The sequence below is a fragment of the Chiloscyllium plagiosum genome, chromosome 12 (genome assembly GCF_004010195.1).
Source record: "Chiloscyllium plagiosum isolate BGI_BamShark_2017 chromosome 12, ASM401019v2, whole genome shotgun sequence".
Classification (NCBI taxonomy): domain Eukaryota; kingdom Metazoa; phylum Chordata; class Chondrichthyes; order Orectolobiformes; family Hemiscylliidae; genus Chiloscyllium; species Chiloscyllium plagiosum.
This window is the reverse complement of record NC_057721.1, coordinates 14,859,120-14,873,784: the sequence shown is the minus strand read 5'-3', so window position 1 is coordinate 14,873,784 and position 14,665 is coordinate 14,859,120. Positions and strand designations below refer to the sequence as shown.

The 14,665-nt window shown below is 42.0% G+C and overlaps 1 protein-coding gene across 2 annotated transcripts in view; it reads left to right on the top strand.

The window, feature by feature from the left end:
* map3k15 (mitogen-activated protein kinase kinase kinase 15) overlaps nucleotides 1–14,665 on the top strand; it is a 137,445-nt gene that overhangs the window by 94,341 nt on the left and 28,439 nt on the right. For both annotated transcript variants that reach the window (XM_043700555.1, XM_043700556.1), the window contains 3 exons: nucleotides 8,097–8,233; nucleotides 9,098–9,203; nucleotides 10,858–11,015. In XM_043700555.1, coding sequence (XP_043556490.1) covers nucleotides 8,097–8,233; nucleotides 9,098–9,203; nucleotides 10,858–11,015 — 401 coding nt within the window. The remainder of the gene's footprint in view (nucleotides 1–8,096; nucleotides 8,234–9,097; nucleotides 9,204–10,857; nucleotides 11,016–14,665) is intronic.

Genomic DNA, 14,665 nt, shown 5'->3' with positions numbered 1-14,665 from the left:
TATTAGAAATACTACAGAGTGTGAAAACAGACATGTCCCCTGGGCCGGATGGGATTTATCCTCAAATCCTCTGGGAAGGAAGGGAAGAGATTGCCGAGCCTTTGGCATTGATCTTCAAATCATCATTGTCTACAGGAATAGTGCCTGAGGACTGGGGGTTAGCAAATGTGATTCCCTTGTTCAAAAAGCACTTGTTCAAAAAGGGTAGTAATTACAGACCAGTGAGTCTCACTTCAGTTGTTGGTAAAGTGTTGGAAAAGGTTATAAGAGATAGGATTTATAACCATCGAGAAAAGAATAATCTGATCAGGGACAGTCGGCAGGGTTTTGTGAAGGGTAGGTCGTGTCTAACGAATCTTATTGAGTTTTTTGACAAAGTGACCAAACAGGTAGATGAGAGTAAACCGGTTGATGTGGTGTATATGGATTACAGCAAGGCGTTCGATAAGGTTCCATATCCGCCACAGATTCACCTGCACCTCCACCCACATCATCTACTGCATCCGCTGCAGCCGGTGTGGCCTCCTCTATAATTGGCTTGCTGAAAGAAAACAGAGGGTTGTAGTTGATGGAACATGTTCACCTTGGTGTCCAGATACTAGTGGCGTACCGCAAGGGTCAGTGTTGGGTCCATTGCTGTCGTCATTTTTATAAATGACCTGGATGAGGGCTTAGACGGGTGGGTTAGTAAATTTGCGAACAACACTAAGGTCGGTGGAGTTGTGGATAGAGACGGAGGATGTAGTAGGTTGCAGAGAGACATGGATAGGATGCAGAGCTGGGCTGAGAGGTGGCAAATGGAGTTTAATGTGGACAAGTGTGAGGTGATTCACTTTGGCCAGAGTAATCGGAATGCAAAGTACTGGGCTAATGGTAGCATTCTTGGGAGTGCAGATGAGCAGAGAGATCTCGGTGTCCATGTACACAGATCCCTGAAAGTTGCCACCCAGATTGACAGGGTTATTAAGAAGGTATACAGTGTTTTGGCCTTTATTAATAGAGGGATTGAGTTCCAGAACCAGGAGGTTATGCTGCAGCTTGGAGTATTGTGTACAGTTCTGGTCACTGCATTATAAGAAAGATGTGGAAGTTTTGGAAAGGGTGCAGAGGAGATTTATTAGGATGTTGCCTGGTATGGAAGGAATCTAGGAGAAAGTGAGGACTGCAGATGCTGGAGACCAGAATTGAAAAGTGTGGTGCTGGAAAAGCGCAGCAGGCCAGGCAGCATCCGAGGAGCAGGAGAATCGACGTTTTGGGCATGGAAAGAATGTCTTACGAGGAAAGGCTGAGGGCCTTGAGGCTGTTCTCATTAGAGAGAAGAAGGTTGAGAGGTGATTTAATAGAGACATAAAAGATAATCAGAGGGTTGGATAGGGTGGATAGGGAGAGCCTTTTTCCAAGTATGGGGATGGCAAACACAAGGGGACACAACTTTAAAGTGAGGGGAGATAGGTATAAGACAGATGTCAGTGGTAGTTTCTTTACTCAGAGTAGTAAGGGTATAGAATGCTTTGCCTGCAACGGTAGTAGATTTGCCAAGTTTAAGTGCATTTAAGTCGTCATTGGACAGCATATGGACGTACATGGAATAGTGTAGGTGGGATGGGCTTCAGATTAGTATGACAGGGCGGCGCAACATCGAGAGCCGAAGGGCCTGTACTGCGCTGTAATGTTCTATGTTCTATAAAACTCAATTCAGTTCCAAGGTTTGTTTCAGTACTAACAATAGAATGTAGCTCCTATTGTTTGATGTGGTTTGGTGAGACTTCTATTTTGTTTTCTGCTATACAGTAATTTGTTCCATGAATGAACTCCATTTTGTCTTGCAGAAATCCAATCAATCCAAGTCTTTTGCCTCAAAGAAATAACTACTACAATTTTATGCAAACTAGCTTAATAGTTTGATAGAAGTTTGTTAGTTTGGGCAAACAGAAAAATAAAATCTGCTTTCTAACCTGCTGCCCTTTAGATTACAGGATTGGATATTGCATTTCTGAAAATATCACACTATTCTATTAAGGCTTCATTATAATAATAGCTTGCATTTAGAGAGCACTTCTAACATGATGGGAAGGCCTTGAGATGTTAGGACAGAAGAGCAAACGTGTGTTCAAAGTAATAGGTTTTAAGGAGTGGCTTACAGGTGGGGAGAAAGTTATTGATTTTGATAAGTCCAGGGTTTAGGGACAAGGTAGATGAATGCACAGTAGCCGATGGAATAATACATTTCGAGATGTGCGAGAAGTTAGAATTAGAAATCTCCATAAATGTCAAACAAAAGAGCTTTGAAACCCCTATGACAGATTTCATTCCACTATGTTTAAAATTGTCTATAAAATGGATATTCTCCATAGCTGTGAATGTTTTACCTACCATTAACTAAGCGCTCCTGGTAATACAGAAATCTATAAGATCAAAGTATAAGTAGTTTATGAATGCCAGTAGCTCCCACCTCCACCCCCCCCCCCCTCCCCCACCCTTCCCAAAGCCTAATGAATGTCTTGAATAACACACACACTGTATTTTTGGTGATCTTTTCCATTATTGATTAAAATGATCATATCGTTTTAGGAACACTTTTATATGTCAAATATCACAGCAGACATTAAGGAAGGATACCTTTTTCAGATAATCACAACACTGCCAAATTATTAGGTTAACTACTCACATTTTTCTAATTGATACATTTTTCATGTATAAGCAAGAGTTGCCAATATTTATTGATTTTGCTGCAGAACTTTGGTGAGGCCATTTTTGGAATATTGTGCACATTTCTGGTTACCCTTCTATTGGAAGGGCATTTGTTAAAATTGAGAGGGTACAAAAACATTTACAAGGATGTTGCCAGGACTGGAGGGTTTGATCTAAAGGGAGAAGCTGAATAGGCTGGGCTGTTTTTCCTGTAGCGTTGGAGGTTGAGGAATGATGATCTTATAGAGGTTTATAAAATAATGAGCAACATGCATAGGGTGAATAGCCAAGGTCTTTTTCACAGGATAGGGGAGTCCAAAACTAAAAGGCAAAGGTTTCAGGTGACGGGAAAGATCTAAAAAGAACCTGAGGGGTAACATTTTCATGCAGAGGGTGGTGCATGTATGGAATGAGCTGCCAGGGGAACTGGTGGAGGCTGGTACAATTATAACATTTAAAAGTCGTCTGGAGCGTATATGCATGGGAAGGGTTTAGAGGGATATGGGCCAAACGCTGGCAAATGGGACGAGTCAGATTAGGATGTCTGGTCAGCATAGACAAATTGGACCAAAGTCTCTGTTTCCATATTCTCTGATTCTATAACTTGACAGTGAGGGAGATATTATTATGCATAGATGATGCTGAAGTAATCTACTACTTAATCTGTGATTAATATTTTTTGTTAAAATGAATGCATAAACTGTCTGCCGATGTCTGATGTTTACATTTTCCTTAAAGTCTGACAATTCAGATCCCAGACTGAAATTTAGTTTGATAGATCATAATTTGAGTTATTTTGGTTTTAATGATGTAATCTCTCATTGAAACATTAACACACAATGCCACAGATTTTGTCTTAACAATAAAAAAAAGGTTTATAAACAAAAATAAATATACAGACAAACCAATCTATTTACTTAAGACACAAAATGAAGCATTTTTAAACATATGCTAATAGTATCCCACTAATTCCAAAGCACACTTTCATAGATAATGAAAGCATCCTTTGTATAATACCCGGAAGCATCCATTGGACACGACTCACATCCTTTCACCAAAACCTCAATAGGTTAAATTTAACTGTAGCTTTAAGTCCCAGTCTGGAATCACTGAGAACTGATTTTTGAGGCTATTTTACTTCTGAACTTAAAAGTACTTAACTTCAAATGACCTCTTCAGGGCTTTGCAAACACATTTGGTCGAGAGCTATTAATAATTTTTTATCCTAAGGTCCGCTCAAGTTAACATGTGCAACTATATTTTCCCTTTCTCAGCAGCAACTTTACAGAGCTGCCCAAAACTGAAAAGTAAAATTGAAACAGATATTTCCCCTAAGACTATATTAAAACAAAGTCCTGAAATTTCTGACTGTAACCTTGAGGCACAGATGTTCATCTTGCTAGATTGCAAACTTTCTCAAGGTAAATAAAAACCCATTTGTTCTGAAAACTAGCCCTCAAAACTTTTTTATTTAAAAATGACCATGGCTACAGAGACACTCACAAGGTAATTATTAATTCCTTCAGACAAACTGGAAAACCTATGTGTCACAACTTTCAAAACTTCAGACTTTCCTAACAGGATTTAGTTGTTGAATATTGGTCTGCTCCAACCCTACTGTTCCCACTAACTCTGATGTGTAAAGCATTAAAAGGAAGTTTCCTGACATTTCTATCATGTGATCATTCATTCTGCGAGCTTATACCAATCAGGAAAAATTCAGTATACCCAGGTTGTTTTGTTGAGGAAAATGTGGAGATTGAAGGGTGATCTGAAAGAGATCTTTAAGATAATGGATGGGTAGGATAAGCGCATAGGAACAGGAGTAGGTCATTCAGCCTCTTGAGACTGTTCTACCATTCCATGCGGTCATGGCTGATCAGTGGCTTCACTCCAGTGGGCGGCACGGTGGCCCAGTGGTTAGCACTGCTGCCTCACAGCGCCAGAGACCCAGGTTCAATTCCCAACTCAGGCGACTGACTGTGTGGAGTTTGCACGTTCTCCCCGTGTCTGCGTGGGTTTCCTCCGGGTGCTCCGGTTTCCTCCCACAGTCCAAAGATATGCACGTCAGGTGAATTGGCCATGCTAAATTGCCCGTAGTGTTAGGTAGAGGGGTAAATGTAAGGGAATGGGTGGGTTACGCTTCAGCGGGTCGGTGTGGACTTGTTGGGCTGAAGGGCCTGTTTCCACACTGTAAATAATCTAAAAAAAAACCTACCTTTAGCTCATGCCTCTTAATCTCCTTGCTTAACAACGTGCTACCCATCTTAGACTTAAAATAAATGACTAAACCACATCCACCACAGTTTATGGAAGAGAGTTCCAAACATAAATCACCCTTTGTGTGTAGAAGTGGTTTCTGACATCTCTCCTGAATGGTCTGGCCCTCATTCTCAGCCTATGCGTCTGTTTCTAAAATCCCTAACCAATGCAAATTGTTTATCTACTCTGTCTTTTCCTGTGAGTATCTTGAAGATGTCTTTTGTGACTTCGATCAGATCACCCCTTAACCTTTGAAATTCTGGAGAAAGCAGGCCTAATTTATACAATTTCTCCTCTAAATTAACACCTGAAGTCCAGGTATCAATCTTGTAAGCCTATGTTGTATTCCCTCCCAAGGCCAGCATATGCTTCCTAATGTGTGGACCTACATCTGCTCACAGTATTCCAAGTGGGGTTTGACCAGGGTTTTGAATTGCTGCAGCATTAAGTTCTGCATCTTTATACTCCAGTCCTCTGGATATAAAGTCCAGCATTCCATTTGCTGTCCTGATTATTTTCTGTACCTGTTTGTGACATTTTATAGACCTATGCACCTGAGCTCCTAAGTCTCTTTGGACGTCCACTGTATTTGTCTTCACACCATTGAGAAAGTACTGCTCTATCCCTGTTCTTGGTCCAAAATGGATAATCTCACAGTTGCTTACATTGAACTCCAACTGCCACAGCTTTGCCCATTCAGTTAGTCTATCAATATCCCTTTGTAATTTTATGCTATCATCTAAGGTACCACCTAACCTTGCGTGTAGTATAGAGTACACGTAGAGAAGTTGTTTCCTCTCAATAATTGGGACAGTGGTGAGCACAGGAGCTGGACAGTAAAGGGGAGGGCCTCCTGGCTCCTGGGCTCTCCTTGTTGGCCCTCCAACCCACCTGCTTTTTCGCCCTCTTGCATTCTCACTCTGGAGGTTCTCTCCATATCCCCCTATCCTGTAATATCTCCCCACCACTGAAGTCCAGTTTAAAGTCATGCACCCTTCCCTGTGCTTGCACAGTAGTGCATTTGTGCATCGTGTCACACATAAAAGCTATGTGATGATGCCAGTGCTTGGAATCGTGCATTCCTGGGTGGGTATGCATGTGTAGTTGCCTGCAGTTGTCAGTGTCAGCCAACCACTGCTACAAATATGAGTCACTATTATTTACAATGGAAGAAATCTCTTTACACAGAGAGTGGTTAAAATATGGTACACTCTATCAAAAGGAGTAGTTAGTTCAACTTGTTCAGCTGCATTTAAGCACAAGCTAGACAAACAGACATGAGAAATAAACAGACTCCGTGATGAGACAAATAACAGTGAGAGGAGATGCCTCAGAAGTGCATAAATGTGAGCAGAGGCCTTTTGAGTTGAATGACCTGTTCCTGTGCTTTATAATCCATGTGAATTCAAAGCCCTGCTGAAACTGGAGGATAGGTTTTGGACTGTCCCTAAACACGTCACAATAGAATGAAGTGAAAATGATCTACCATGACAGCTGGGAATCTGAAATAATTAGAAACCCGAAAACATCAATCAGGTCAGGTGGTGTCCTTGGAGAGAGCATCAATAGATCTTGATATATTTGCCATTCCTGATAATGTCTATCCATTTCAGAGCAGATCCTCAAAGACCTGTCAAAGCATCCCACTTTATCCAGTTAACATACACAAGATATAATGCTGAGAGATATCTGTTAGCATCTGAAGAGTGGAGATGCAGTTGAAGATTAGAAGCATTAATTTTTTGATCTGGAGCTCTGATTCCAAAGTTATGTGCACAGGGTCTATCAAGTTGTAACCTGATAAGATTTTATCTCTGGAGATTTTTGCCAAGGACAAATCACACTGCAAAATTACAGACTTCAGCATATGGCCTTAGATATGGATTTCACTAGATAAGCTGCAATGAAATACAAGAATACAAACACGAAGACTACAAGTCCTAGAAGCAGCTAAGCCTTTGAGCCTGTTTTCCTATCATTAAGATCATAGCAGATCTGAATTCAACATAAACTCCACTTTCCTCTTGCCTCACACAACCATCGATGCCCTTGTTAACCAAAAGTCTATCATCTCAGTCTTAAAGATATCAAATGAAGAAAGTATTTTCTGGTAACCGCACTCCCTGTACATCATTGTATTACAACAACTTGTATAACCACAACTCTCTTAAAAAAACTGCTTTGATAATGATATTGATTCACCTATACTCTCCATTCTTTATAAAGTGCTTTTCATTTCCTGCAGATACAATATTTAAGTACTAGCAGTTTTATCATGCAACCCGTCAGCCCTCCAAACATTACGCTAAAGTATTTGATAAGAAATACAACTTGTTCTCGTTCAGTGATGTCATTATGACTTGCCAGGGGTTTATGCCAATACCTCTCAGCTATGTGTGATGGACGAAGCAGTCAGGAGGGTGGAGGAGGACAGTAGAGATTGAGATGATGAGGTGTTTGGGGAATGGGGGTGGGGGGGACAGCACAGGGAATAAGGTGGTAAGCACAGTCAGAAACAGGGGAGTGGGGAGCAGAGCATCAAGGGGAAGGGTGAATGAGACATTCAAGCAGTAATAAGTTGGGCCACAAAGAAGAACACAACTTCCAATTCTGATGGACACAAAATGAGGATATCAGCGAGCATCTGATCCCACTGCAGAGTAGTTACACTGGTGGTGCTGCCTTCCTAGGGAGGCAATAAAAATGTAATGTTTAGAAATGAATTTAGTCATACAGGAACTGCAAAGCATACAGAGCAGTCTTGACCAGTTTGTCTCATTTGCCAGTTTTATTGTTTTGCTCTTCTGGGTTCCTGGAGAAAGTGAGGTCTGCAGATGCTGGAGATCAAAGTTGAAACTTTATTGCTGGAACAGCACAGCAGGTCAGGCAGCATCCAGGGAACAGGAGATTCGACGTTTCGGGCACAGGCCCTTCTTCAGGAATTGGCCATTCCTGAAGAAGGGCCTGTGCCCGAAACGTCGAATCTCCTGTTCCCTGGATGCTGCCTGACTTGCTGTGCTGTTCCAGCAACAAAGTTTCAACTCTTCTGGGTTCCTGTCCCAGTGTATTGGCAGGAGATAGACTGTTTGATTGGTTGCACACCAATTAATCTTTGTTTGCAATACATGTCTTTCTTCTTGCAGGAAGCCTTTCTGCACTCCTCAGATCAAAGTGGGGCCCATTGAAAGATAACATCTCTACCATTGTGTTTTACACTAGACAGATCCTGGAGGGCCTACAATTTCTCCATGAGAACCAGATTGTGCACAGAGACATCAAGGTGACTTCTTTAAATTGGCATGAGACATGCCAGTCTAAGTTTTAATTTGGAAATGAGATTATGGGCGGCACGGTAGCACAGCGGTTAGCACTGTTGCTTCACAGCACCAGCGACCCAGGTTCAATTCCCGCCTCAGGCGACTGACTGTGTGGAGTTTGCACATTCTCCTAGTGTCTGCATGGGTTTCCTCCGGGTGCTCCGGTTTCCTCCCACAGTCCAAAAATGTGCAGGTCAGGTGAATTGGCCATGCTAAATTGCCCGTAGTGTTAGGTGAAGGGGTGAAATGTAAGGGAATGGCTCCGGGTGGGTTGCGCTTCAGCGGGTTGGTGTGGACCTGTTGGGCCGAAGGGTCTGTTTCCACACTGTAAGTAATCTAATCAAATTTTGGATAAAATATTTCCTGGTATATATTTCATTTAAGTTTTTTTATATATATAAAAAAATTTCTTTCTGTCATATATACGATTTTTAAATAGAATGTGCATAGACTTTATTGACTTATGAGGATTGCTTACAAGTTGATCTCTGTGGTAGAATACTGGAATACTCTACTCCTAAAGGCTGTAGATACTGCGGGTAATTGAGCTTTGCAAGACACAAATCAGTAGAATTTTTTTTGGTAAGGTTTTTAACAGTTTTGGTATTAAGGCAAGTGAATAAAGTACAGATTACTCATCCTTGATTGAATAACAAAGTGCGATCAAATGACCTCCTTTGTTGTTGATGAGCTTAAAATCTGGCATCAAAATATCATTGACCATTTCGTCAATAACTGAGTATTTCAATTTGGCAAGTATTGTGGCTTTCTGGTCCTTACCCATTTCATTTTCTTGGAATTATTTGTGAAGATCTTTTTCATTTCAGGGAGACAATGTTCTTGTAAACACATACAGCGGAGTGGTGAAGATCTCAGATTTTGGAACATCCAAACGATTGATCGGAGTGAATCCTTGCACTGAAACATCTACTGGTAAGAAGGCAAAACCAAACTATTAAACGTCTTAACCCTCATAGATCTGGGTGCTGAAAAGGCCAGGAAGCAGATTAATCAACTCCCAGATGTGTCAAGATTTCATCTTGTTTAATTGATACCCCAATTTGAAAAGAGTGGACGAGTAATCTGACCCTTCCACAAAGAACTCATTGGACTTTTCAGCTTTAGGCTTTTGTTGTTCAGTCTGTCTGCCCTGTCCAATGGCTGGCTTAAACTTCAATCTGGGATTAATAATGGTTCAATGGGAACAAATAACAGCACATAGGGACCAGCGCCTGGGACCTAGGTTCAATTCCAGCCTCGGGGGACTGTCTGTGTGGAGTTTGCACATTCTCCCTGTGTCTGTGCGGGTTTCCTCCCACAGTCCAAAGATGTGCAGGTTAGATGAATTGCCCATGCTAAATTGCCCATCGTGTTCAGGGATGTGTAGGTTAGGTGCATTAGTCAGGGTTAAGTAAAGAGTAAGGGAATGTGTTTGGGTGGGTTACTGTTTGGAGGGTTGGTGTGGACATGTAGGGCTGAAGGGCCTGTTCCACACTGTAGGGATTCTAAATCCATCACAGACCTTGGGAATGATTAGGCCTTCTTTCCCTCAAGGAAGCATTTTGTTTGTACCTGTTAAAATACCTTTTGAGTCAGAAAGTGAAAAAGCATGTTCAAACCCAATTCCAGTTAAGGGGGCTGTTTAGCTCAGGTACATTGGCTGTTTTGCAGTGCAGAACAATTCTAACAAAGTAGGTTCAATTCCCATGCCAGCTGAGGTCACATGAAAGCCTTTGTTTATGATGGTTAGAATAAAAATGCATTCTATTTCCTTCATTTCATTCTTCATGAAGGTAAACTTTCTTTAATTGTCAGTCACTATTGGGATCTAAGGACTGATTTTTCTGCTGCTCTGAGTATATTGGAAAAGTGAAGCTCCTGATTGGTGGAACAACTCAGTCTCATTATGATGATGTGGTCCAAGGATACCAATGACAAAAATCGGGAGAGAAATATAATAGACTTCTGAGCCTCTGTATCCCAATTTAAATAATGACATGAGGTCAAGATCTAATGGCCTAGTTCGCTATTTCTATCTTGATTACGTTTTAAATTTGATCTCAATTACATTGTTTTATCAAATGTGGAGGGCATTCTTTTAATTTATTCACTTTTTTCCATTTTGTTTTATCTCCTTGCCCTCTATTTCAACCATTGAAGGTGGAAACGCTAATCCATCCCCGGGCTTCTGATTAGATTAGATTAGATTCCCTACAGTGTGGGAACAGGCCTTTCGGCCCAACAAGTCCACACCGACCCTCCGAAGAGCAACCCACCCAGACCCATTCCCCTACATTTATCCCTGACTAATGCATCTAACACTAGGGCAATTTAGCATGGCCAATTCACCTAACCTGCACATCTTTGGACTGTGGGAGGAAACCGGAGCACCCGGAGGAAACCCACGCTGATTGCATAACTGGCTCTGGCCCCTGCTGCTTTCTATGGACAAAGCTAAATCCACCATAAAATATTACATGGCGTTCTATGACTTCTAATATTAGACAAAATATGTTTTATGCATTTGACCATGGAGTTTTCTTTCTTTAAAACAACATCTTCTCCCTCTAATTTGAATCATCTTCAGGAACACTACAATACATGGCTCCTGAGATTATAGACAAAGGCCCTCGAGGTTATGGTGCCCCCGCAGATATTTGGTCTTTGGGCTGCACCATTATTGAAATGGCTACAGGGAAGCCACCATTTTATGAATTAGGGGAACCCCAAGCAGCCATGTTTAAGGTAAGATTACTTTCAAATTTCTCTTCTCTGTTACAGGCACCCTCTTAATTGCTAAAGAGTTACTAATATTTCTTTCTGCAACCCTATTATCCAAAGGGAAAATTAGGTAGCTTATCATAGGAAACAGTAGCCATGTTGCTATGAAATCTGCAACAAAAACTTGAAAGGATGAACAGTGTGAAGTTTTCTTTGTGGGGGGCGGTTAGATAATTGCATGGTGCCACCCTTCAACATTCAGGACCCTATCCACATCATCCTGCTGCTATGTCTCAGCTGTGGCCCTTAGATTGCATTTATTTATATCTCAGTTTGTGCTACAAGTTCATTTGTTTTGAATGCTACATAGATTTAATGCATCGTCTTACATTTTGTCCTTTTCCTTATTTTTGTAATCCCTATACTAATCTGCTCTCAGATCTGTATTTATTGTCCCCTTCTGTCATTATCTGTTTATGATTTCCCACCTTAATGTCTTCCTCACTTAAGTTTGTTCAGCACAGCTTCCCAAATTTGGACTCTGCCTCACTGTGATTGCTGAAGTACCACCCCAGAAGTGTGACATTGTACCTCTGTCTGGATGACAGCACAGACTCATAGAATGCCTACAGTGCAGAAGCAGGCATTTGGCCCATAGAGTCCGCACTGACCCCACCCCCCCCCCACCGAAGTGCATCCAACCCAGACCCTTCCCCCCCATGCCTATCCCTGTAAACCCATGGTTAAATTGCCTAGCCTGCACAACTCTAGACTCAGTCGGCTATTTAGCATGGCCAATCCACCTAATCTGCACATCTTTGGACCCAGAGGAAACCCATGCAGACACGGGAAGAATGTGCAAACTTCACACAGACAGTTGCCCGAGCGTGGAATCGAACCCGGGTCCTGTGGTTAGCACTGTGAGGCAGCAGTGCTAACCACTGAACCACTGTATGGCCCCTTGTGCTCTCAGCCCTGCCACTCTTCCAGTTTCCCTGGTGTTGCTTGTCAGCCAACTAACCCAGAATACTGCCACATCTGGATCAAAACTCATCCCAGGGCTGCTCAAGGGTTTCCTGGAAGGCCATCTTCATTGTCAACACTATGAGTAAGGTCAACTCTGACAATGCAACACGAGCATACTTTGAGATCCGCAGTGAGGTCAAACAAGGAGGTGTTCTTGCACCAACACCCTGTGGCATATCTTCTGTTTGCCACCTTCACATGCTTTCAAGTCATCTCCAGAGGGCATCTAATGACATAACAGAACAAGTGGAAGGCTTTTCGGTTCTGCTCAGTTGAAAACCAAGACAAAGATGCAGCAACCCCTTAGCAGATAGTTACTGGAATGCTAATGCCATATTAGCATTCCACACTGAGGAACACCAGAAGCAAAAGGTCAGGCTGTCATTCCTGTGAACATTTTTGTTGGGAAGAAGATGTCATGTGTGATATTTTTCAGATGATCAAAAAATCTACACCAGCCAGGAAGCCCCACTTCTTGTCTCCCTATATCTTCAGTTTCTGAATGGAACTGGAAAGAGTGCACAAGAAGTTTGCAAAGATGTTACTCCGGACGCAGTGGCCTTAGGTGTAGGGAGAGGTCTGACAAGCTAGGGTTTTTCCCTTCAGAGCGGAGGAGACTGAGGGAGGACCATATAGAGATGTATAAGATTATGAGAGACATGGATAGGGTGAATGCACTCAGTCTTTTTCCCAGGGGTTGGGGAATCAAAGACTAGATGGCATCAGTTTAAGGTTAGAGGGAAAAGAATAACAGGGAACCTGAGGAGCAATGTTTTTACACAGAGGATGGTACGCATATAGAATGAGCTGCCAGTGGAAGTGGTTGAGGTGGGTGCATTAACAACATTTAAAAGACATTTGGACAAATCCATGGATAGGAAAGGATTAGAAGGATATGGGCCAAGTACAAGGAAACAGGGTGAGTGTGGGTGGACATTTTGGTTCACATCGAACAGCTTGGGCCAAAGGGCCTGTCTCTATGCTCAAAGATGGAGGATGGGAAAAATGTGTGGCTGTAAGAACTGCTTCTCTTTTGAGGCACTTTAGATGTTTGGAGATGATTTACTGGAATTCTAGGAATATATGCTGTTGTATTGTTATGGAACTTGGGAGAAAAAAAAGTCAAAATAACGGCACTTTTAAAAGGGAGAAGGACAGGCAATAGGCAGCACATTGTCAGCGAAGGAGAGAGAAAGAAAACTGACACAGCAATGAATCTGCGCAGATATTGCCTTTGCTGTTTGAATTTATGTATCTCTAGACATTGGAGTGCGTCAAGGAAAAATTAACAAACAGCAAAATTCACAACTGATCTTGGATGAACCTATGTGGGAGAGCTCACAGCGCAGATACAAATACGTGCATAATTTTAAGTGTAACCTTGCTGTAAATCTACAATAGTCAGTACAGTGGGTTATTTCTTGATTATATGTTTTATTGAGATCTGTCTTTTGATTAAATTTTTAAAAAATATAAGCCACAAGTATGAAGTTAGCCTGTAGCAGTGGTTTTTTTTAGAGCAATATTTTCTGGGTCTGTAGCTTGTGAAGGAGCAAAAATGGCCTTTAGTAGAGTAACGTGCTCTTTATATCGAATGTGGGAGTTTAGAGAGTTGATGTATTACTAAGGATTATATCTGCAATAAATGTTTTTGTTTGTGAATCCTATCAGATCGAATGGATCGGTTGGAGCGACAGTTAGAGGCAATGAGGAATTTACAAGAGCAAAGGGTGTGATGGATGGCATTTATAGGAAGGGTAAAAATTCGCAGATACAGACACGGAGGTGGGTTAACACTAGGAAAGATAAGAGAGGCAGGCAGGTAGTGCAGGAGTCTTCTATGGCTATCCCCATTTCAAACAAGTATGCTGTTTTGGAAAATGTAGGGGGTGATGGACTCTGAGGGGAATGTAACATGAACAGCTACATTTCTGGTATTAAGACAGTCTGTAATGTAATGAGGGCTATGTCAGGTTCCAAGATATCGATTGTGTTTGGGGATTCTCTAGTCAGAGGCACAGACAGATGTTTCTGTAGCCAACAGCGAAAACTCAGAATGTTGTGTTGCCTCACTGGTGCCAGGATCAAGGATGTCTCAGAGTGTGCAGAATGTTCTCAAAGGTGAGAGGGCCCAGCAGGTTATTATACACATTGGAACCAATGACATAGGAAGGAAAAGGATGAGATTCTAAAGGGAGAATATAGAGAGTTCGGCAGGAATTTAAAAAGGAGGTCCTTGAGGGCAGTATTATCTGGATTACTCCTGGTGCTACGAGCTAATGAGGGTAGGAATGGGAGGATAGAACAAATGAATGTATGCTGAGGAGCTGGTGCGGGGAGAAGGGTTCACAGTTTTGGATCATTGGAATATCTCCTGGGGTAGAGGTGACTTGTACAAGAAGGATAGATTGCACCTGAATTGGAAGAGGACTAAATTACTGGCAAGGATAGAGCTGCTCAGGAGGATTTAAGGAGGCGAGGTGGGACCCAGAGAGGTACTGAGGAAAGAGATCAATCTGAGACTGGTACAGTTGGGGAAAGAAGCGAGTCAAACAGTCAGGACAGGCAGGGACAAAGCAGAAAACAAGGTAGGACTGATAAATTAAACTGCATTTATTTCAATGCAAGGGGCCTAACAGGGAAGGCAG